Source organism: Bufo bufo, chromosome 10 (genome assembly GCF_905171765.1).
Source record: "Bufo bufo chromosome 10, aBufBuf1.1, whole genome shotgun sequence".
In the NCBI taxonomy this organism is placed as follows: domain Eukaryota; kingdom Metazoa; phylum Chordata; class Amphibia; order Anura; family Bufonidae; genus Bufo; species Bufo bufo.
The window spans coordinates 38,853,308-38,878,865 of NC_053398.1; the positions used below are offsets into that span (position 1 = coordinate 38,853,308).

The 25,558-nt window shown below is 44.7% G+C and overlaps 1 protein-coding gene across 1 annotated transcript in view; it reads right to left on the reverse strand.

Moving 5' to 3' along the window:
* Positions 1-25,558, reverse strand: part of TH (tyrosine hydroxylase) — a 153,352-nt gene that overhangs the window by 69,404 nt on the left and 58,390 nt on the right. The window contains exon 2 of the mRNA XM_040409496.1: positions 235-569. Coding sequence (XP_040265430.1) covers positions 235-477 — 243 coding nt within the window. The 5' untranslated portion in view covers positions 478-569. The remainder of the gene's footprint in view (positions 1-234; positions 570-25,558) is intronic.

Sequence of the window (25,558 nt, forward strand, 5' to 3'; positions counted from 1 at the left end):
AACCATATTATTTTATTTTTATATTTTTTCTTCCCTCTACCTAAAAGATTTCAGTTTGTTTTTCAATTGAGTGATACAGTTTATAGGTCGCATTAAAGTTCTGAAATGATTTATCTTTGTCTCATTTTTTTACAGCACAGACACCTGACATTTTAACAGGGGTGTGTAGATTTTTTATATCCACTGTATGTATATTATGTGAATAAGAAACTGATGAAATATAAACCAACTTACCCCATTCTGCTGCTGGGTAAACAAATGAAAAGTGACGGTTGTGCCCATCCCCCCTCCTCCAGCTGGATTCCACACCAGAAGCTCTCCGTTAACGCTACATGCAGTAGGATGGCTGGTGGCAAAAGAGATCCGTACTTGGCACCTAGAGAATGTCAGCTGGTACCTGGCATTTCTGCCACTGCTGATATTCATGTGACAAGAACTGGCTAAATAGTTCCCGTCACTGTGCATGGAGCTCATCATCGACAGAAGGAGTCTCCATCTACCCCCTGATAAAAGGGCTTGAACCAGTGCAAGAGAAGCCTGAGGAAGGAAGCGGACAGCAGACTACAGAGGGGAAAGCAATGGAGGGGGACTCATGGGGATAGGTGTATATATGATGTACGCATGTGATGTGTGTAAATACACCACCCAACCGTCCCGGATCTGGAGGAACAGTCACGGATTTCTGACTGGAGGAGGGCGGGGGCATGTACCGCTTAAAACCGTATCTGCATGTGTAACACCCCAGAGTGGTATTACCACTCCTGCACCCTTCTATCTGTGTGTGCTAACATTAACCCCTTAAGGACTCGGCCATTTCACCAAAGCCCTATTTCACCTTAAGGACTTGGCCATTTTTTGCAAATCTGACCAGTGTCACTTTAAATGCTGATAACTTTAAAACGCTTTGACTTATCCAGGCCATTCTGAGATTGTTTTTTCGTCACATATTCATGACACTGGTAAAATGAAGTAAAAAAAAAATCATTTTTATTTATTAATTTACCCCAAATTTGTAAAAAATTGCAAATTTCCAAGTTTCAATTTCTCTACTTCTATAATACATAGTAATACCTCCAAAAATAGTTATTACTTTACATTCCCCATATGTCTACTTCATGTTTGGATCATTTTGGGAATGATATTTTATTTTTTGGGGATGTTACAAGGCTTAGAAGTTTAGAAGCAAATCTTGAAATTTTTCAGAAATCTTCAAAAACCCAATTTTTAGGGACCAGTTCAGGTCTGAAGTCACTTTGCGAGGCTTACATAATAGAAACCACCCAAAATGACCCCATTCTATAAACTACACCCCTCAAGATATTCAAAACTGATTTTATAAACTTTGTTAACCTTTTAGGTTTTCCACAAGAATTAATGGAAAATCGAGATACAATTTCAAAATTTCACTTTTTTGGCAGATTTTCCATTTTAATAATTTTTTTCCAGTTACAAAGCAAGGGTTAACAGCCAAACAAAACTCAATATTTATGGCCCTGATTCTGTAGTTTACAGAAACACCCCATATGTGGTCGTAAACCGCTGTACGGGCACACGGCAGGGCGCAGAAGGAAAGGAATGCCATACGGTTTTTGGAAGGCAGGTTTTGCTGGACTGTTTTTTTTTATACCATATCCCATTTGAAGCCCCCCTGATGCACCCCTAGAGTAGAAACTCCATAAAAGTGACCCCATCTAAGAAACTACACCCCTCAAGGTATTCAAAACTGATTTTACAAACGTCGTTAACCCTTTAGGTGTTCCACAAGAATTAATGGAAAATAGAGATACAATTTCAAAATTTCACTTTTTTGGCAGATTTTCCATTTTAATAATTTTTTTCCAGTTACAAAGCAAGGGTTAACAGCCAAACCAAACTCAATATTTATGGCCCTGATTCTGTAGTTTACAGAGACACCCCATATGTGTTCGTAAACTGCTGTACGGGAACACGGCAGGGCACAGAAGGAAAGGAATGCCATACGGTTTTTGGAAGGCAGATTTTGCTGGACTGTTTTTTTTTTGACACCATGTCCCATTGAAGCCCCCCTGATGCACCCCTAGAGTAGAAACTCCAAAAAAGTGACACCATTGTAGAAACTACGGGATAGGGTGGCAGTTTTGTTGGTACTAGTTTAGGGTACATATGATTTTTGGTTGCTCTATATTACACTTTTTGTGAGGCAAGGTAACAAGAAATAGCTGTTTTGGGACCGTTTTTATTTTTTGTTATTTACAACATTCATCTGACAGGTTAGATCATGTGATATTTTTATAGACCAGGTTGTCACGGATGCGGCAATATCTAATATGTATACTTTTTTTTATGTAAGTTTTACACAATGATTTCTTTTTTGAAACAAAAAAAATCATGTTTTAGTGTTTCCATAGTCTGAGAGCCATCATTTATTCAGTTTTTGGGCGATTAACTTGGGTAGGGTATGATTTTTCCGGCATGAGATGACGGTTTTATTGGCACTATTTTGGGGTGCATATGACTTTTTGATCGCTTGCTATTACACTTTTTGTGATGTAAGGTGCCAAAAAATTGTTTATTTAGCACAGTTTTTATTTTTTATTTTTTACGGTGTTCACCTGAGGGGTTAGGTCATGTGAAATTTTTATAGAGCCAGTCGATACGGACGCGGCGATACCTAATATGTATCCTTTTTTTTTATTTGTGTAAGTTTTACACAATAATATCATTTTTGAAACAAAAAAAAAATCATGTTTTAGTGTCTCCATATTCTGAGAGCCATAGTTTTTTCAGTTTTTGGGCGATTATCTTAGGTAGGGTCTCATTTTTTGCGGGATGAGATGATGGTTTTATTGGCACTATTTTAGGGTGCATATGACTTTTTGATCACTTGCTATCACACTTTTTGTGATGTAAGGTGACAAAAAATTGTTTATTTAGTACAGTTTTTATTTTTTATATTTTACAGTGTTCATCTGAGGGTTTAGGGCATGTAATATTTTTATAGAGCCGGTCGATACGAACGCGGCGATACCAAATATGCATACTTTTTTTTATTTATGTAAGTTTTACACAATAACAGCTTTTTTAAAACAAAAAAGCCATAGTTTTTTTATTTTTTGGGCGATTGTCTCAGGTAGGGGCTCATTTTTTGCGGGATGAGGTGACGGTTAGATTGGTACTATTTTGGTGGGCAAACGCCTTTTTGATCACTTGATGTTGTACTTTTTGTTATGTAGGTGACAAAAAAATTGTTTATTTAGCACAGTTTTTATTTTTATTTTTTACGGTGTTCATTTGAGGGGTTAGGTCATGTGATATGTTTATAGAGCTGGTCGATACGGATGCGGAAATACCTAATATGTATACTTTTTTTTCCCCCTATTTTTTACCAATTTTTTTTTACTTTATTTGGGGAAAATGACGTTTTTGTTTATTTTTACTTGAAACGTTAAATTTTTTGGGGGGGAAAACTTTATATTTTCAACTTTTTTTTCATTTTATTTTTTGTCGCACTTTGGGACTTGAACTTTTGGGGGTCTAATCCTTTACAATGCATTCCAATACTTCTGTATTGGAATGCATTGGCTGTATGAGTAATACTGTGTGTATTACTCATACAGCTTCCGGCCTGTGAGATCCAGGGGGCTGGATCTCACAGGCTCGTCACCGGAAGGCAGCTCGATGCCTTCCTTAGACATCGGGTCCCCCCCACAGCCCCATGGGGACCCGATGGCACCGCCGCCGCAACTTAGAAAAGCCGCAAACCGCAGGTCTGAATTGACCTGCGGTTTGCGGTGATCGCCGACACGGGGGGGTCACGGGAACCCCCCGCGCATTTAGCGGAGGTGCCTGCTCAATGATTTGAGCAGGCACCTTGTTCCGACCACCGCCCGCCGGGCGGCGGTGATCGGAACAACACATGACGTACCGGTACGTCATGGGTCCTTAAGGACTCGGGAACCATGCCGTACCGATACATCATGGGTCCCTAAGGGGTTAATGTCATCTATGCATTTATTCCAGGTCCTCCACACTGCATTTTTAATAATTATTGTAACTGTCATGTTAACGTGTAATGTGCCTGGTTCACCAGCAGGTGGCAGAAAACACAGCAGAGCTGTACTTAGGTACAATGGAGTTTTCCATTCTAACCCCCCTCTGGAGAGGAGGGGGCGAGTACCACTTCCTGCAGGAAGGGTGGGGACCATTGAGAGTGTTTCTAGCTTACCCCCTGCTAGGGGAAGGTGTGCAGGGCACGTCTCTGCTGGACGTGCCCAAGCCAGCCAGAGCGCCCTCAGCTCTGCTGGCCATGGAGGCCAAAGCTTAGAGCCTCAGGAACCAGGAGGAAAGTTCCCTGGCCTAATCTAGAGACAGACCATACTACAGAAAGTAGTGCAGCATACAGAAGAAGCAAAGTTATACAGCCAGCCTGTCAGTACAGCAGAGCCAGAGAGAAACAGATGTACAGATGTAGCAGGGTTAGCACTCCAGCTCTTAAATTTGAGTTATCTTGAGACAAAAGCCATTGAAAAGCAATTGAAGGTGTTTGCTTAGATTAGATAACACAAATCCGAAATCTCAGAAAACAGGAGTGCTAACTCTACTCCATCCGTAGCAGACGACGAGTTTGCCTGCCAGTTTTAATGCTAAAACCTGCTGGGACCAAGATAAAGCTTGAAGATTCTTTCTGATGAACTTTTATTCAAGTAAAACTGCTATTCAACTACATACAAGGTCTGGAATCAATTTTTCTTGCAAATTCCTAAGTCATTCCCCCTATTTATTGCTTCAGAGCCACCACCTGAGGTCTAGCCGTCTCCAGGTTTGAGCACCGTGACACATAAAGGGACATTTTGTGCTGCACTATACCAGTCGGCATTCCTATTCCTGGGTCGCATTACCCATGCCCAGGAAGCAGAAACAGCTAATTACAATGGTGAAGCAGAGAGCTCTCAGCTCCCTGCATCATTCGCCAGCTAGTGCCCTCCCGAGAAGGCATGATGCAAGGACATCATCACACCTGCTGCACTGAGGAGGAGCACAAGCCAGGGGTTAATGTGCTCCGTTCATCGGGGAAGTGGGGTTAGGTGAATAGTGTTTTTTTTTCTTCTTCTTCTATTATTAAAGTTATAGGGGCAGTATAACTGTAAGGGGACACTAAGAAGGCAGCACAATTGTAAGGTGGGGAACTAAGGGGGCAGCACAACTATAAGGGGGGTACTAAGAGGACAGCACAACTGTAAGGGAGGCAGCATGACTGTAAAGGGGGCACTGAGGGGGCAGCATAACTGTAAGGGTGGCACTAAGAGGGCAGCACAACTGTAAAGGAGACAGCACAAATGTATTGGGAGCACTAAGGGGACAGTACAACTATAAATGGGGCGCTAATGGGACAGCACAACTCTAAAGAGTAACTAAACTTTTGATTACATTTTTGTTAATATGTCCCTAATGCCATAATAACACTTTTTGTAATATACTATTATTAATGCTTTTTCTATTTTTTGTAGACTTTATCCCCCCTAAAGTGCACCTTTCCCTGTGCGCTTAAAATTGACCTTTCTGTACACCGCTGACTTCTCATCGGTGTACGGAGTACTTAGTTTGCTCAATGGGTCCACAGCGCAGGGAGTACGGACAGGAGCCCACATTTCTGTTCCTGCCCGTGCCACCCGGAGGTTTACTAAATGCTGGCATAGCACATGGGTAACCTGTAACCATGTGCTATGCCAGGATTAGCTGAGCGGAGCAGGCTCCAGCCTGTGCCTGCTTCACTAAGAGCTGACATGCAGGACTCTGCACACCATAGTCCGTACATCGCTGAGAATAACATTTTTGGTCACTCTTTAAGGGGGCAGCACAAATGTAAAGGGAGCACTAAGGGGGCAGAACAACTGTAAAGCGGGAGCTAAAGGGGCAGCGCTACTGTAAAGGGGGAGCACTACTGTAAAGGAGTCAGCACAGCTATAAAAGGGAACTAAGAGCATTACAACTGTAATAGGGCACCATGGGGAAACAGTACTGTAATGGGCAATAAGGGGCAGCACAACTATAAGGAGGGGCACTAAGGGGGCAGCACAACTATAAGGAGAGACACTAGGGGGGCAGCACAACTATAAGGAGGGGCACTAAGGGGGCAGCACAACTATAAGGAGAGACACTAGGGGGGCAGCACAACTATAAGGGTGGCACTAAGAGTGCAGTATTACTGTAATGGGGACATTAAGGAGACGACTATAAGGGAAGCAATGAGTGGGCTGCACAACTGTAAGGGGGCACTAAGGGGGCAGCACAAGTATAAGGATGGACACTAAGGGAGCAGTACAACTATAAGGAGAGACACTAGGGGGCAGCACAACTATAAGGGTGGCACTAAGGGGCACAATTACTGTAATGGGGAAATTAAAGGGACAACTATAAGGGATGCACTGAGGGGCAACACAACTATAAGGTGGGCATTAATGGGAAACGCAACTTTAAGGGGGAATCAGAAATGTAGGAGGACACTAAATGGGCAGCACAACCGTAAGGGAAGCACTAAGAGGCCAGCACAAATGTAATGGGGTAACTAAGAGGGCAGTATAACTATAAGGTGGTACTAAGGGGGTATAACAACTTTAAGGGGGTACTAAGGAGGAGAACAAATGTATAGGGGCACAAAGTTTCTCTGAACTTGGGACTAGTTTTAAGGAGCTACCATGTGTAGGTCTTCTCTTGATCAGCTCAGACTTGACTGACCAACTTGCTAGGGCGGACTCTGTCCATCTCCTGTCAACCTAAACGGTGTGCTAAATTGTTGACTGGTTGCAGTATACATTGCTATTGAGTACGTAAACATAATAAATCACAACATTTATCTTATTAATATTTCATTAACTCTTTTGTAATAGTCCTACTGGGGTACTGCAGTTAGTTCTTCAAGATGTCTGGAACAACCTCCCTGCTGAGTTCCTTCAAAAACTGGGTGCAAGTGTACCTAGAAGATGCTGGAACTGTTTTGGCAAAAAATGGTCACACCGAATATTGATTGGATTTAGATTTCTCTTTTGTTCCTTCACGTTTAATCTTTTTAATTGCCATGGATCCAGAGATCTCCCCATTTATTGCTCTGTTAGATTTTTATCAAGCTGACAGCTCCAGGGGAGTGTCTTTTCTGCTGCAGCTCAGGAGGCGTGTCCATGCTCTCCCTATCACAGCTTAGGAGGCGTGTCCATGCTCTCCCTATCACAGCTCAGGGGGCAGTTGAAGGATGAAACTGAGCATGTGCGGCCATCTTAGTGAGCATTACAAAGAAATAAGAAATAACAAACAGCAGGTGGTGCTATACAGATAGATTTTATTGAATAACTCAGTGGCTATATAACTTTTTTTTTTGTGTGTGTGTTCAAAATACAAAAGGTGGCTTTCTTGCCTTTTCTCATTTTTTTCAAAGTTTATTAGTATTCAGTAATAACAATTTATAAAACATAACATTATTAACATCTTTTTTTTTTTACCTCAATTACCCGCCCCCAAGTCCCTTGGCTCACCCCCCCCCCTTGCGAAGCGTCCTCCCTTCACCACCACCCCTCCGTCGCAAGACCGAGGAGTGATGGGAGAGGGTGGAGAAAAAAATGGGGGAAGCTCTAAGGCCCCTAGCACACGAGCGTGTCCGGATTAGGTCTGGATGCGTCCCGGTGCATTGCGGCAAACCCGCGCGAGTAGGAGCACAATTGCAGTTAGTTTTGACTGCGATTGCATTCCAATGTTCAGTTTTTATCGCCCGGGTGCAATGTGTTTTGCACGCGCGTGATAAAAAACTGACTGTGGTACCCAGACCCGAACTTCTTCACAGAAGTTCAGGTTTGGGTTAGTTGTAGTGTGGATTGTATTATTTCCCCTTATAACGTGGTTATAAGGGAAAATAATAGCATTCTGAATACAGAATGCATAGTACAATAGGGCTGAAAGGGTTAAAAAAAAATATAAAAAATTAACTCACCTTAATCCACTTGTTCGCGCAGCCGGCATCTCATCTGTCTTGTTCTGTGAGGAATAGGACCTTTGATGACGTCACTACGCTCATCACATGGCCCGTCACATGATCCATCACTCCATGTTATAAGGGAAAATAATAATGATCGTGAAAATCGCACTGCATCCGCACTTGCTTGCGGATGTTTGCGATTTTCATGCAACCCTATTCATTTCTATGGGGTCTGCGTTACGTGAAAAACGCACAAAGAGGAGCATGCTGCGATTTTAACGCAACGCCCAAGTGATGCGTGAAAATCACCGCTCATGTGCACAGCCTCATAGAAATGAATGGGTCAGGATTCAGTGCGGGTGCAATGCGTTCACCTCACGCATTGCACCCGCGCGGAAATCTCGCCCGTGTGAAAGGAGCCTAAGGGTTCCAGTCTCCCCAAGTTCTAATCCATTTTTTCTCAGTATTTCTCTGCTTATACAAAATATATTCATATTTCTTAGTAATATTGACCAGATTTAACCAAGAATTTATAGTAGGGCTATTTCGCGAAAACCAAGAATGTGCTACCAGCAGTCTTGACAAAAACATTATCTTAAACAAGAGATTTTTTTTATATTGGTAACAGCCCACCTTGGTAAGCTCACCCAATACCCAGCATTCCGCAGTAAAGGGAATCTGCACGTTCAATTTTCCCTCAATATATTTTTGAATCGCCCCCCAGTATTGTTTCAATTCTGCACATGACCAGAACATATGTAAATAATCCGCTTCTGGAGCGTCACACCTAGTACAGTTGGAGTCATTTCTAATACCACATCTATTAAGCCAAAGAGGTGTAACATAAAGTCTATGTAAAATATTAAACTGTACCAAGACATGATTAAAATTGTGTGAAACCAGTTTTAAATTCAAAGTTACATTCTCCTGGTCATCGAGTTGGAGCATTGGGCATTCATTTGGCCAAACCCTCTGGCCAGGAGAGGAAAGAACTCCAAATCGTGCTACCAATAATTTTTTATAAAGTTGAGAAATCTTCATCTTTTGATCCAAATTTCCTATCCACTCATTAAATTGTGTTGAAGTGTGTATTTCAAGCCTACTTTTATTTTTTATTTTTTATACTCAATAGTGCCGATCTTAACTGTAAATAGCAAAACCATATTAGTTTCTGTGATTTTTCTCTTTGTGACAATTCTATAAAGGAAACAATATCTCCATTACTTAGTACCTGTGACATATAAAATATAACTTTTTTGCCAATATTGATCCTTAGCTAATTCATCTAAAGTTTGTAAGTGCTGATTATACCACAAAGGCGTGCATCCCAGCGAACCCTTCACTCCACACCAACGTCTAATAGAATACCATGACTTCATAAAAAGATTCCTGGCAGATCTAAATTCCCTATCAGGGTTGGTCAATTGATCAGACTCCAATAAAGTAAAAAAAAATAAACATATGAAGATCTATTCAGCAATTCCCTACAAAGTGGACTATCATTCCATTCGCGAAAAAAACAAAACTGTGCAGCTAAAAAATAACCCCTGAAACAGGGGAGATTAACTCCTTCCCTCTCCAAGGGCTTATACCAATGCTCTAATTTAAGTCTTACACGTTTCCTCCCCCAGAGTAAATCGTTGATAATTCTTTTGATTACTTTAAAAAACCTATCAGCAATCCAAACTGGAGAATTCCTAAGGACATAAAGTAACTGGGGGAGAATCACCATCTTAACTAGAGATATTCTATCAGCCATCGCTAGAGGTAGGCGAAGCCACGTTGTTTTTTTTTACCTTAGCTTATTTATCAGTGGAGTCAAATTAAGCGGAATAAAATCTTCCACCCTAGGGGATACTGTGATACCTAGATACCTAGGTCTCAAAAATTTTCAAAGTGTTCAAAGGGCTCTCATTGGGGAGTCTTAATTTATCTAATGGCATGGTGGCAGTATCTAATGGCATAAGCGTAGTTTTATCCCAATTTACATCCAGACCTGAAACTTCTCCAAAGGAGTTTATCGTTTGAATAATATTTAACGAGGTAGGTTGTATCTGTTGGACATAAAATAAAATATCATCGGCGTATAAAGAAATACGATCTTCCGTTCCCAATACCCCAAACCCTAAAATCCTAGAATCTTGACTAACCCTAGCAGCCAGGGGTTCAATATAAATATCAAACAAAAGGGGAGAGAGTGGACATCCCTGGCGAGTGCCTCTTGACATAGGGAAGCTTCTTGTAAGATGGCCATTTATATTAAGTCCTGCGATGGGAGATCTATAAAGAAGTTTAATAATGTTAATAAACCTAAGGCCAAAGCCCAGGCTATATGAAATTTTTAATTACATGCAATTACAAAAGTATGCAGATCCAGGTGCTTGTTTAAAAACTGTAGGGTATTTTTTGTGGGACAACCCCTTAAACACTTCTATTTGTCAGTATGTTATATCAGAACGTATGGTCCATTGTAGTGTACCCATAGGTTTCTATAGGGCAAATTCAGCATGTAGCATATGTGAGGATACAGTTTTTTGTTTTTCTTTCTCTTTTGCTGTCCTGAAAAGCAACGCTAGTCAGTACTGCAAAAAATGTATGTGATGTTTTTTTTTTTAAATTAAAGTCAGTGCACAGATGTATCTAACTGTATGGCACAGTTGAATATGTTTTTTCTTTTTTTTTACATTAAAAGGGTTTACTCACCTCATGCGTTAAAGGGGTTATCCCATGATTAATGTGAAAACGAAAATCAAAAATCATATAGTGTACTGCAAAGGAAAAAATGGGGGTCAGTCAGCACATCCCAGTGCGCAGGTGCACGTCGCTATGGCTGAAAGCAGAAAAGCAAAAACAAACAATGCAACATCACTCAAGATAGGGTAGATAGGGTAAGCGGACGCAGTATAAAGGCAAAAGACAAGTTCTTAACGTAAAACTTCAGTGTTTATTCAAACTTGAGGCAAATGCACAAAACAATGCGTTACTTTGCAATCTTGGTGTTTACTTCACACACAATGGAAAGTAGATCTTGGTGCTACTTCACACAATTTTGAAAGTTTATATAAGACAAGTCACCTTGATGTCAGTTCTGCCTCCAGCAGTCCATGGCATGCTTTAGGGGGCCTGTTTCCTTGGCCCATGGCTCTCAGCCCTCCAACCTGGCACCAAGCCTCAGATCCCAAAACAGAGATCCTGCTGCTGAGCCCAGCTGCCTATTTAAGGACAGCCAGGTGGTGCCAAAAACCCGGACTGGCAATTAAAATCCAGTCCGGTATTTGACCCCACCTGCCTGCAATCCATCAGCCCAGCAGCACACGCTGGGAGGAAAATACCTGTTTTCCCAGACCATTCCCCTCACTGTGTCACATACCCCCCCACCCCCTTTATTCAACCCTGAGGGGGTAAACACTCACCAGACAATGTACTTGGGACAGGGCATCTGTGTTTCCCTGCCACTGGTCTGCCCTGTGTTCCACTGTAAATTTAAAGTTCTGTAGGGAAAGGAACCATCTGGTGACCCGGGCATTTCTGTCTTTGGCCTGGCTCATCCACTTAAAGGGGTTGTCCAAGTTAAATTTATTGATGACCTATCCTCAGGATAGGTCATCAATATCAGATCGGCGGTGGTCCAACACCCGGCACCCCCGCCGATCAGCTGTTTGAAAAGGAGGCGCGCGCCGTGCCAGTGCTGCCTCCTCTTCACTGTTTACCTTCTCGCCGTATCTGCAGTGGTGAGCAGGTCAAATTACACCCAAGCCGCCCCATTGAAATTAATGGGACTGTTTGGGTGTAATTACACCTGCTCACCACTGCAGATGCAACGGCGGGAAAGTAAACAGTGAAGAGGAGGCAGCGCTGGTACGGCGCGCACCTCCTCTTCAAACAGCTGATCGGCGGGGGTGCCGGGTGTCGGACCCCCGCCGATCTGATATTGATGACCTATCGTGAGGATAGGTCATCAATAAATATAACTCTGACAACCCCTTTATAAGGGGAGTGGTCGGTTACAAGGCGGAATTTTCTCCCCAACAAATAATAACGGAGAGACTCGAGTGCCCACTTAATAGCCAGGCACTCTCTCTCCACTATCCTGTACCTGGTCTCGGCTGGGGTGAGCTTACGGCTGAGGAAGACAATGGGATGCTCCTCCCTGTTGACTTCCTGAGACAGTACAGCACCAAGGCCTACTTCGGAGGCATCAGTTTGTACTATAAATTCCTTTTTGAAGTCGGGCGGCACCAAAACCGGGGACCCGCACAGGGCGGACTTCAAAGCAGAGAAAGCCTCTTCCGCCTGATCATCCCAGCGAACCATCACTGACTTGCGTCCCTTCAAAAGCCCTGTCAATGGCGCGGCCACCATAGCAAAGTCGGGGACAAACCTCATGTAATAGCCCACCATTCCCAGGAACGACTTTACTTGCCTAGTAGTGACAAGTCGGGGCCAATTCCGTATCGCCTCTATTTTGTTCACTTGGGGTTTAAATACTCCGCGCCCAATGACATACCCCAGGTATTTGGTCTCCTCTAACCCTATCGCACATTTTTGGGGTTAGCGGTTAGTCCAGCCTTCCGAAGGGAGTCCACTACGGCCTGCACTTTGGGTAGGTGACTTTCCCAGTCGGTACTGTGGATGACAATATCGTCCAGGTAAGCCGAAGCGTACCGATGATATGGACGAAGGACAATGTCCATAAGTCGTTGAAAAGTGGCAGGGGCGCCATGGAGACCAAAGGGAAACACCTTATATTGGTACAGCCCCTCTGGTGTAATGAAGGCAGTTTTCTCTTTGGCAGCCTCCATCAAGGGTACCTGCCAGTACCCTTTGGTGAGGTCCAAAACAGAAAAATATCGGGCTCGTCCTAACCTCTCGATAAGCTCATCCACCCGGGGCATGGGATACGCATCAAATTTGGAAATCTCATTTAGTTTACGAAAATCGTTACAGAACCGCAACGTCCCGTCCGGTTTGGGTATTAAAACTAGGACTGGCCCACTCACTATTAGACTCCTCAATAAAGTCCAGTTGCAGCATTAGCTGCACTTCCTCCGAGATGGCTTGTCGCTGAGCCTCGGGTACCCGGTACGATTTTAACCTGACTTTTGCCTGAGGTTCAGTGACAGTGTCATGCTGAATTGTGGAAGTGCGTCCGGGGAGGTCTGAGAACATATCCGTGTTCCTGCTGAAGAACTCCCTGGCCTCCTGAGTCTGTTTAGAGGAGAGGCTGTCAGCAATCTTCACTGTGGCAACCGCTTCCCTTGCATCAGACCGAGGGTCTGGAACCTCTTCCCCTAGAAAACTTGGCCGCGGGCTGTCGTCAGTACCGTTCTCCCTATCTTTCCAAGGTTTGAGTAAATTCACATGGTAAACCTGCTCCGGCTTTCGCCGCCCTGGCTGGTGTACCTTGTAGTTTACCTCTCCAAGCTTTTTGATTACTTCGTAGAGTCCCTGCCACCTACACAGGAACTTACTGTCCACGGTCGGTACCAGAACCAAAACCTGATCTCCTGGGTTAAAGATCCGGACCCGAGCCTGCCGATTATAGACCAGACTTTGAGCTCGCTGAGCTGCCTCCATATGCTCTCTTACAAGAGGCAACACTGTTTCCATACGTTCCTGCATCTGGGTGACGTATTCAATAATACTTTTATATGGGGTGGGTTGTTGCTCCCACGCCTCTTTGGCTATGTCCAACAGACCACGAGGATGTCTGCCATATAACAGTTCGAAGGGCGAGAACCCAGAAGAGGCCTGGGGCACCTCTCACACTGCGAACATAAGATAGGGCAGAAAGAGGTCCCAGTCCTTCCCATCCTTAGACACCACTCTTTTTAACATGTTTTTTAAGGTTTGGTTAAACCTTTCTACCAGGCTCGGGATAGGGTTGGGTCCCGGTGTTGTGCTGTACCAAAATTTTCCCCGGAGACGTTGAAGTCTGCCAACTCAGGACCCAGTGGCAAGTCCTCCACATCTTCCACCATTACACTCAGCGGGGTTGTCTCCCCATCTTCCACCGAAGTGGCGGTCACCCCTACTGCTGGCCCTTCGGCCTCAGGTTCCCAGGGTTCTGGCCTTCCTCCTGAAAAAGGCCAATCTCCTGGGTTTACCCCTGACTCACGTGTATAAGTAACTCTCACAACCAGGTTAGGGCCGGGAAGCCCGGAAAGTCTCTCCCTATTACGAGATCGTAGTGTAGATTTGTGGCGACTGCCACCTTGTGGGTTCACCTGCCGGCTACCATGGTTAAAGACACCAGCACGGTGGGGTAGTCTTTTAAGTCTCCATGGATGCACATCACCCCAACTTTCCGGCCAGTATACTCAGTGGACCACACTAGGGTAGTCCTTACTAGGGTCACCAGGTTCCCTGAGTCCAGCAGTGCCTCCACTTGAGTGTCTCCCATTTGCACCTGGGACAAGTGGTCTAGAGATTCCAGGGTACCTGTTGCACACAGTTTCCTGGCATATAGTGACTGACGGTAACCACAATTAGTGTCCATGGGCTCAACCCGATGAGGACAGTCAGTCCTTACATGGCCAGGCTCCTGACACTGCCAGCAGACTTACGGAGCCAGGCCCATAGTGGGTACATACCCGATAGGTTTCATCAGCTCATATGTCCGGGCCTGGGGTGGAGATTTACGGTATTTGACTGCCCCCCTCCCAAAAGAACCCCCCTGTAGATTCTTAGTAGCCTCATAGCGTTCCACCAGGTCCACCATATACAGGGCATTGCCAGAAGACACCTGGCCAATCTAGTGCTGGAGAGGGGGTGGCAAAGCCCTCCAGAACATATCAGCTAATAGTCGATCCAGCATAGCCGTGGGACTCAGCACATCAGGCTGTAGCCACTTTTGCAAGAGGTAAAATAAGTCATATACTGGGGTCTTGCCGGCTCAGCCAGGTTAAACCCCCACTGATGTACCTGCTGGGCCCGGACCAACACATTTACCCCTAGTCTTGCCAGAATCTCACCCTTTTGTCACCGCCAGTTCTGTGAGAAGGTCTGACAGACGTTCTTCTCTACCTCTTGTATGACGTTCATTGTTTTGGTTTCACTTTGTCATCTCCTTTCCTTCTGCCAGGTGTCACTTATTTCGACTAATCGTCTTCCTTTATATTCCCTCCCATACTGCCTCACTTTGCGGTTTATACTACTTCCTGGATGGAGTGTTCACTGCTGGAGGCTGCTGCTGCTGTTTGCTCAGATAAGTCTTTTTATTTATTGTGTTTCCTTGCTGGCTTGATTCTAGGTGACCCTGACTCCATCCGTATTAAGTGCAGGGAGCCGGTGGTGGTGTCCCCTCACTATTATAGGGTTTTCTGGTGTCACACAGTCTTAGGTACGTGGGCATGCAATCGTCTACCATTGAGACCCTTGCATGTGCATAGCAGTCAGGGAGAGCTCTTAGCGTTTTAAAGGGCTCACCTATATGCTCCTTAGTTTGGGATCAAGCCAGTCGGTCGTTATTTATAAGTTCCAGCTATGTGCAAAATCATCCGTGACACCTTTACTTTCTGGAAGTCGGCCGCTTGATCGTCACAATACACCCGCTGAGAATCTGATGCCAGGAGCGGAGCGACAACCTCAGCCCATTGGTCTTGGGGTAGTTTCTCCCTTGTGTCCACCTTTTTCGACGTCATCTAAGGGTGTCATCTTGGACCGCTTTCCGAACATCATGGACGCTTTGGGATGTTCCTGCCATCTGTATAGCCATCACGTGTTGTAACAGCAGCTGGTTTGTTTCTTGTTGCTGCCCTTTTAGCCTCCCGTTGTTGCAGGTTGGTTTCTCGCTGAGGCTGGTTATGCAACGTGCCAGTCCACAGGGGAGAACGCGTGAGGTTCACGGTGGGCCGACGGTCGCAACAGTTCATCGGTACTCACGGTTAGCATTGCCTCCCTGGGCCAGCAGTGCAGTTAAGGGAAGAACAGCACCAAATTCTCCGGGGCACGTTCTATTACAGGGGACACCGGCCAGGTGGTGATCGAAGTGCCCTTGATGGTGATTGGATTTCCGGGTGCTTGTGCGGCTGGGCCCCTGAATTAGGTAATGTTGTGATGCCAGCACCTTGGTGGTGCAAAATGATGAGAGTGGTTGTAGTATGGAGATGGAGCCAGAGTTCAAATCCCGCTAAGAACCTTACTGTAAACTGGGTCTTGACATCAATTTACATCCAGATATCAACAGTCTCTTATGAATATGGAGGTTGGATGCTGTAAATCCGGGTAACAGGCTGTATATGTGGCTATATCTCAGGCTATGGTAGGAGGTTGTGTACTCACAGGTATTTTGTCCTGAATCTGGTCCTGGTCTCAGTGATGGTGATTTTAGGATCCTAATCTTCTACTTCAGTGTTGCTACAGATGGCCTTTCTGTACTTGTAATAATAAACGGTGAGGCTGCTGGAAGCTAATGAATCCTTGACCTTGGTACAAAGGTGCCTGAAGCCTAATAAAATGGCTATTGTCCTCCTTTCTCTTTATATAGAAAATAATCTTTCACTGGGCACCCCGGAAGGGTGTACCATAGAAGCAAGGTCCCACCTTTTGCCTATTCCTTGGCTTTGATAACTGAGATAGGTCTGGGCTACTCTGGGCCGTGGAGCTCCAAAGAGCTGAGAGGAAGGGGTCCTCTCCTTCCCCCTGCTCCTCACTCCTCCTTCTACTACATCTCACCAACTACTTCCCTCCAAACTAGGCCTGAACTGTGGTATATATACTGTGGTGCTATCCCCATCTAGTGGTGGAATATGTGTAGTGCACCTAACAGCCTGTTAACAGGGATCTTTATACAAAAGTGTAATACAACATGATACAACATAACAAGATTTGCAGTCCCCATGTATACAAGTGGGACGCTGCACACATGAATGCTGAGCTCATTCTGTATTTTACTTCTCCTGGTGGCAAATGGCCTCCAATAAATGCTGAGAGAGCAGGCTAAAAATCAGGCTTAAAATCAGCCTATGGGACGCACTGGTTAGTTGCAGAATCATACTGACATAAAGCAGATTCAGTTACAGAAAGGTCATGTAGACATGATAACATCAAGAATCCTGTCCCTGTGGCCGCACTCTCAGGGTACATTCTCAGGGCAGTGGAGTTTATGCGGATTTTCATTCAGATTTTGCAAAATCTGCATGTGCTTCTTGCAGATTTTGAAGCAAATTTGTCCCAGATCTCGCCATTTACGTTGCACCGCACTAAAAGTGATATAATTTTTCCTTCAATGATAGCAATCCATCCAGGCCCTGACGCAGCAAAGCAGCCCCAAACCATGATGCCCCTACCACCATACTTCACAGTTGGGATGAGGTTTTGATGTTGGTGTGCTGTGCCTCTTTTTCTCCACACATAGTGTTGTGTGTTTCTTCCAAACAACTCAACTTTGGTTTCATCTGTCCGCAGAATATTTTGCCAGTACTGCTATGGAACATCCAGGTGCTCTTGTGTAAACTGTAAACGTGTAGCAATGGTTTTTTTGGACAGCAGAGGCTTCCTCTGTGGTATCCTCCCATGAAAGCGTCATATATGAAAAACCGCAGCACTCACTTGTCTTCAATTATGCAGGATTTATTCACCAACAACAACAAAACGTCGCATTGTTGTTGGTGAAAAAATCCTGCATAATTGAAGACAAGTGAGTGCTGCGGTTTTTCATATATGACACATCCAAGGGGGAACTTCAGACTGGCTCCTAACACGGCTGGCACCACCAAAAGAAAGGTTTCATTTTTTCGTTGTGCTGCTATACAGTATACATTTTTTCTATCCTCCCATGAAATGCATTCTTGTTTAGGGTTTTACGTATCATAGATTCGCTAACAGGGATGTTGGCATATGCCAGAGACTTTTGTAAGTATTTAGCTGCCACTCTAGGATTCTTCTTCACCTCATTGAGCAGTCTGCGCTGTGCTCTTGCAGTCATCTTTACAGGACAGCCACTCCTAGGGAGAGTAGCAGCAGTGCTGAACTTTCTCCATTTATAGACAATTTGTCTTACCGTGGACTGATGAACAGCAAGGCTTTTGGAGATACTTTTATAACCCTTTCCAGCTTTATGCAAGTCAACAATTCTTAATCGTAGGTCTTCTGAGAGCTCTTTTGTGCGAGGCATCATTCACATCAGGCAATGCTTCTTGTGCAAAGCAAACCCAGAATTGGTGTGTGTTTTTTATAGGGCAGCTGTAACCAACACCTCCGATCTCATCTCATTAATTGGACTCCAGTTGGCTGACACCTCACTCCAATTAGCTCTTGGAGATGTCATTAGTCTAGGGGTTCACATACTTTTTCCACCTGCACTGTGAATATTTACATGGTGTGTTCATTAAAAACATGGTAACATTTACTTCTTTGTGTATTATTAGTTTAAGCAGACTGTGATTGTCTATTGTTGTGACTTAGACGAAGATCAGATCACATTTTATAACCAATTTGTGCAGAAATCCATATCATTCCAAAGGGTTCACATACTTTTTCTTTCAACTGTATGTGTGTATAGATGTTCCGCGATCACTCAAAAACTCTGTCCTCGTCTTCTCCTTCCAGACCTTAAGACCAGACCACCATTTTTTCGCCATTGTCTCTGCAGTTTGACAATCTTCTGGACAAATCATCCTACTACCCCCAATACTGTGCCACTGTGCTCCCCAATACTATACTGCAGAAACAGATAATACTAGTACCACACAGAGCCCCCCATATAAAATACCCCTTCTTTGTGGCCTCAGTAGAAGCCCCCATAGTGCCCCATAATAATGTGCCAGTATCAAGTGCCTCTCTTCCACCCCCCATGTGCCAGTAACAAGTGCCTCTCTTCCACCCCCATGTGCCAGTAACAAGTGCCTCTCTCCCCCCCATGTGCGAGTAACAAGTGCCTCTCCATGCCCCCATGTGCCATTAACAAGTGCCAACCCCCCCATGTGCCAGCATCAAGTGCCAACCCCCCAATGTGCCAGTATCAAGTTCCAACCCCCCCATGTGCCAGTATTAAGTGCCAAACCCCCCCATGTGCCAGTATCAAGTGCCAACCCCCCCATGTGCCAGTATCAAGTGCCAACCCCCCCATGTGCCAGTATCAAGTGCCAAACCCCCATGTGCCAGTATCAAGTCTCAAAACCCACCATGTGACAGTATCAAGTGCCAAACACCCCATGTGCCAGTATCAAGTGCCAGACCCCCCCATGTGCCAGTATCAAGTGCCAAACCCCCCCATGTGCCAGTATCAAGTGCCAACTTCCCCCATGTGGCAGTAACAGATAGTCCAGTATAAAAAAAAAACACTTATACTTAGCTCCATCACACAGCGATGCAATGCAGGCCTCTTCCGGCCTGTGTCCCGCGCTGTACGGCTCAGGCGGCGTGATGATGTCATCGCGCCGCCTGCACCAGCCTCTGATAGGCTGCCGGCACAAGGCCCGCAGCCTATTAGAGGAACAGGGAAGGGAGACACTCTCCCTCCCCTGCCCCACAGCCATCTGTATCGCTGTCCTGAGGACGACGATACAGATGACTATGCAGATGAACGCTTCCACAATGGAAGCATTCATCTCCCTGTGACCTGCCGTTAGTTGCGGGCTGGCGTCGGTGTCAGGTGGTGGGCTTGGGGGCCCCTAAGGAATCTTGGATGGATTTTTTGCGACTGTCGTGTCGCAGTCGCAGCATGTCACATGTTGCAGTGCGACACCATAGCCTATTAATATAAAAATTGTTGAGACAAAATGTCGTGCAACACATGTCGTCATGTAGCCCTAGCATTAAAGGGGCAGGGCGCTGTGGAGGTCACTGTTAAAGGGGTGGACACTGTGGAGGTTACTGTTAAGGGGGCGAGGGCCACTATTAAAGGGGCAACTGCTGTGGAGGTCAATGTTAAGGCAGCAGGGTACTGTGAGGTCACTGTCAAGGGAGTGGGGTGCTATGAAACTAACTGTTGAAGGGGCGGGCTGCTGTGAAAGTCAAAGTTAAGGGGATGGGCTGCAGTGGAGGTCCTATTTTAAAGTGGCGGGGCACTGTGGGGGGGGGGGGTCAGTGTTAAGGGGTAAGGGACTATAGAGTTCACTGTTAAAGGGGTGGGGTGCTGTAGCGGTCAATGATATGGGCGATACTGTCGATATCTTTTAACGACACACATAAACATTAAATGAAATAGATGAAATATACCCGTGCGAAGCCCGGTCCTTCTGCTAGTAGAGATATAAGAAAAGATACTGTATCAGCTACTTTTCCTACACTGACACAGCAGTCTCAGTCTGTTTTTTATATGGGGGAATCAAACCGAATCTGAAAAAAAAATTAAACAATAAATATATTGACCCTTTAATGATCACTGATACACCTTCTTTTCACTAAAGGGCCCTATTCTAGGCCACTGCCTTTTCATGGCGGCCTAGTCTAAGCGATGCACAGGTCTCTCCTAATGGCCTGGATCAACAGAAGCGCAGAACCCAGCAATTTAACCCATTAGATGTCAATAGCGATATCGGCATCTAAGTGGTTTCAAAGGGGCTCCCTGTCTCTCCCATCAGCGCTTCTGGGAATGAGATTGTGGGATGCTGATGTCTTCACAAGTGAAGACCTCTAGCTCTGTTGAGGAACTTAGTACTCGGACCTTCATTAATGTGATATTTTTATGTGAATGATAATATGTCAATTAAAGAAATCCATGACTGCAGGGATTTAATACTTTGTCCTCCCTTAGCAAACTATTCTTACCCTCCCTCCTTCCTCCATCTGTCCCATTTCCCACCAGTAATTGACACATTAAATTACCACAGACACTGAATCTCTTGGTTGAAAAAGGCCGTAGCAGCCATTTAGTATCAAGAACAATCCGAGAACTGAAATAACACTTGAATATTATTCACAGTCATTAATTATCATAAATGTACATTTTGGGAGGGTCCCTGGAGGCATACTGACACCTCTCCAAATTACTACTCCACCATAATTAGCAGTGCACTTAACTTCTTTTCGACCATGGCTGCTACCACCTGACCTAAGGGCACCCAGCATAAAGCCAATGCACTGGCTTACTTCCAAACTCCTGGGACCCCGAACCACCTCCAGGAGGCCCAACTCTTGCTGTACCCTGAAACAGCTAGTATTTTTTAACTCGCTCCCAATAATATCTTATGTATTACCTCCAGATCTGATGTCTCCAAGGACCCTTCCCTTGCCACAGATGGTTATCTCTTCATGCCCAAATAGCCTTTTCAATACTGTCATGCTATAAAAGATGCCCTAAATCTATGCCAATGGCATTCAAAAGTACATCTCTTCTCAAAAAACTCTTCAGACTCATTCTCAAACTCTTTGTGTCTGACAACAACGCCCCCATTTCGCAGATATAACAACTGCCCTCCTTGTTAATTTTGATTCAGGCCTTATTCAACTTCTCCACCAAACTGGCATTTTTCTAAAGTCTAAAACCTTCTTCAGTGAGCAGGATACGGGTGTACACACGGATGCCAAATTTTGCAGTGACTGGGTCAGGTGTGGATGATAGTCTATGTTTTGTAGTTGTTTGTGACGCCAATTGCAGCATGCGCAGCATACAATCACAGGGCCCTTCCAAGGTGTTATAACGCACGTCCCAGAGTAGGAATGCCAGAGTGGTGTGATTGCCTATAATGTCTCTGTATGGTGATGATAATGGTGTCAACGGTGTCTCCTACCTGGGTACAGCTGGACTCCTGGCTCCTGGCTCACTTGCAATAAATTGAGTGTAGTGATAGTAGGAGTAATAGAGGGATTTTGCGGCAGAAATTGAGATACAGACCTTTGGTAAAGTTCAACCTTGTCTTTACTGAGAGTAATTTTCATCCAAGCAAGGTACAGCTTTGGTCTTAGGTCCCAGCAGGTTTTCAGCAATGGTTGGCAGGAATTTATCTTCTGCTCTATCAACCTGGAGCTTGCAGGAAAGGATGTCTGCTTAGTAGCTCTATACTGTGGCAGGAATTTGGCTCCTGCCCTTTCTATCTTCTGCTGTATGGGGACTGACTAGCTGAGGAGGAATATGACTTCTTCTGGGTCTCTGGACTTTACTCACAGTTATCTTCTCAGGGTATGCTTTCTTTCTGGAACTGGAGGTTGTCTGCTGTTTCATCCAGCTGAGGCTGCAGGGCTCAGGCTGGGGATTTGATCAATGTCTCAGCCGAGACAAGATCCTGGCTTTCTTCCCTATATCTGGGAGCTCCTAACACACACAGCCTTCCCCAACAGGGGTGGCTGGCACACTTCCTCTAACTTCCTTCTCCTCCCATGCTGCAGGATGTGGGCACAGCCCACTCTGCTTACAGGGGGGAGCTAAGCTGGAATGAACTATTCCAGCTTACCAAACTGAACCTAACTCCTTACCATGAAATTGCTGCCACCTGCTGGTGAACATGGAAAATGACAAGGAAATTTAAATTTAACATGGTTTATAATGCACAGTTGCAAAGACATAATGTAAAATCATATGAGATGACAAGGTTAAGGCTCTTAACAGATTGTAGCGTGGTAGAAGAGTTTAGTAACACAACTCTGGGGTGTTACACTTCTGCACCACAATGTCCAACCACACCACCAAAGTACCTGGGAAAGAAACCCACAAATGCAACAAATCCAACTTGACAACTCTGATAAGCTCCCTGGAAGCCTTTATTACCAGATCGTTGTCCCCCGCATGAATCACCAAGATCTCGGGAGGCCTATCCAAAGCCATATGAAACTGAACCTCTGGCAACAATCGGTTCCACAACATTCCCCACACACCAATCAATCTCACCAAATCCTCATCACTATCGTAATTCGACAAAAATAGACATAGGATATAGGAATGTCCAATGATAAAAACCAGGCAAGGGGCACAACCTACAAAAAAAAAGACACAAGATGTATACCAACTAAACACAGCCCAAGAAAGGAACCCAAAATAAAAACAAAAAGAGAAACCCCCCTGCCACCTCATACTATATACTCAATGAACGAGAAGGCAAAAATGTGTGCAAACATCCGACAGGACACACTGGAGACCTTGGGAAATCATGCAACTCAATGCATGCTCCCCTACCAACCTGATCAGTTTTAAACCTCCATAAATTACATACAACTGACTGCACTCCCAACCGCGACAAACAACGAGACTTGGCTACCAATTTGGACAACTGAAAAGCCCCAAAAAATGCCAATTAGAAAGCCAAGCGAAAATGAAGCTTCTCATATTGAGACAAACATTCCACCTCCACTCTGTGACCCAAATAATCTAACAGCTCAAAACAGACTGGACGCCAAGAATCCGTTTCCACCCAACCTTTATCCCTTCAAGGCTTGCCATACCAAGAAAGCCTTAGTGACATTCGCAAGGCCAGACATCCTAAATAAAAAAGAAGGGCAACCAAACGACCAGTCACCCTGGATACTGATGTACCCCATTCGTACAATATCCTGGTAAAATATAGAAACACCATCCATGGACACGCAAGGACCACACACTGCAACAAAGCTGTCCATTCATTCCAAACCGTAGAGTAAGGTGACCATGTACCTGAATTAAAAAATGTCCTGATCAACGCTACTACTGTCACCGCTGCACACTCCAAAGATGCTCTGGGCAAGGAGTCCCACTTTGTTTCACTCCCGGCACCAATGTGAGAAACCTTTTCCACTGCAAATGAGAAAGAAAATGAGCAACAGCAGTGACAACTCCTAGAATATGCACCACTCCAAACAATAAATTAAGGGAGAGTCCCCTCAAAACCAGATCCCTCAACAATCACATCATCCGGGGAGAATTGGCAGACTGGTTATGTTTAGAGATGGTCTTGCTGTTCGCCCGGCGGTCTTGCGGCGAACTTTGCGTGTTCGCGATTTGCCGAACATGCGAACATATGGAGATATTCGTGCCCGCCATATTTTACTTTTACATTGTGAAGAACTTTGACCCATGACACATCCATCAGGTGGTACAGGACAGCCAATTGAGACGTTTCAGCACATGGACATACCCCCTACCTTATAAATAAACCTGATCTGGCCGCCATTTTACATTCAGTGTTTTGCCAGTGTAGGGAGAGGTTGCTGTGTGGAGCAGGGACAGGCTGTTAGGGACACCAAACGCTAGCTAATAAGGCCACAAAAGTCTTTTTAAGGACTGGTATAGGTGTGCTATCGATAGGTGCGATACACAGAGGGGTGCGATATACTTATAATATACTTTTATGATGAGTCAAAAACACAAAGATCTATATACAGGGAGTGCAGAATTATTAGGCAAGTTGTATTTTTGAGGATTAATTTTATTATTGAACAACAACCATGTTCTCAATGAACCCAAAAAACTCATTAATATCAAAGCTGAATATTTTTGGAAGTAGTTTTTAGTTTGTTTTTAGTTTTAGCTATTTTAGGGGGATATCTGTGTGTGCAGGTGACTATTACTGTGCATAATTATTAGGCAACTTAACAAAAAACAAATATATACCCATTTCAATTATTTATTTTTACCAGTGAAACCAATATAACATCTCAACATTCACAAATATACATTTCTGACATTCAAAAACAAAACAAAAACAAATCAGTGACCAATATAGCCACCTTTCTTTGCAAGGACACTCAAAAGCCTGCCATCCATGGATTCTGTCAGTGTTTTGATCTGTTCACCATCAACATTGCGTGCAGCAGCAACCACAGCCTCCCAGACACTGTTCAGAGAGGTGTACTGTTTTCCCTCCTTGTAAATCTCACATTTGATGATGGACCACAGGTTCTCAATGGGGTTCAGATCAGGTGAACAAGGAGGCCATGTCATTAGATTTTCTTCTTTTATACCCTTTCTTGCCAGCCACGCTGTGGAGTACTTGGACGCGTGTGATGGAGCATTGTCCTGCATGAAAATCATGTTTTTCTTGAAGGATGCAGACTTCTTCCTGTACCACTGCTTGAAGAAGGTGTCTTCCAGACACTGGCAGTAGGACTGGGAGTTGAGCTTGACTCTATCCTCAACCCGAAAAGGCCCCACAAGCTCATCTTTGATGATACCAGCCCAAACCAGTACTCCACCTCCACCTTGCTGGCGTCTGAGTCGGACTGGAGCTCTCTGCCCTTTACCAATCCAGCCACGGGCCCATCCATCTGGCCCATCAAGACTCACTCTCATTTCATCAGTCCATAAAACCTTAGAAAAATCAGTCTTGAGATATTTCTTGGCCCAGTCTTGACGTTTCAGCTTGTGTGTCTTGTTCAGTGGTGGTCGTCTTTCAGCCTTTCTTACCTTGGCCATGTCTCTGAGTATTGCACACCTTGTGCTTTTGGGCACTCCAGTGATGTTGCAGCTCTGAAATATGGCCAAACTGGTGGCAAGTGGCATCTTGGCAGCTGCACGCTTGACTTTTCTCAGTTCATGGGCAGTTATTTTGCGCCTTGGTTTTTCCACACGCTTCTTGCGACCCTGTTGACTATTTTGAATGAAACGCTTGATTGTTCGATGATCACGCTTCAGAAGCTTTGCAATTTTAAGAGTGCTGCATCCCTCTGCAAGATATCTCACTATTTTTGACTTTTCTGAGCCTGTCAAGTCCTTCTTTTGACCCATTTTGCCAAAGGAAAGGAAGTTGCCTAATAATTATGCAC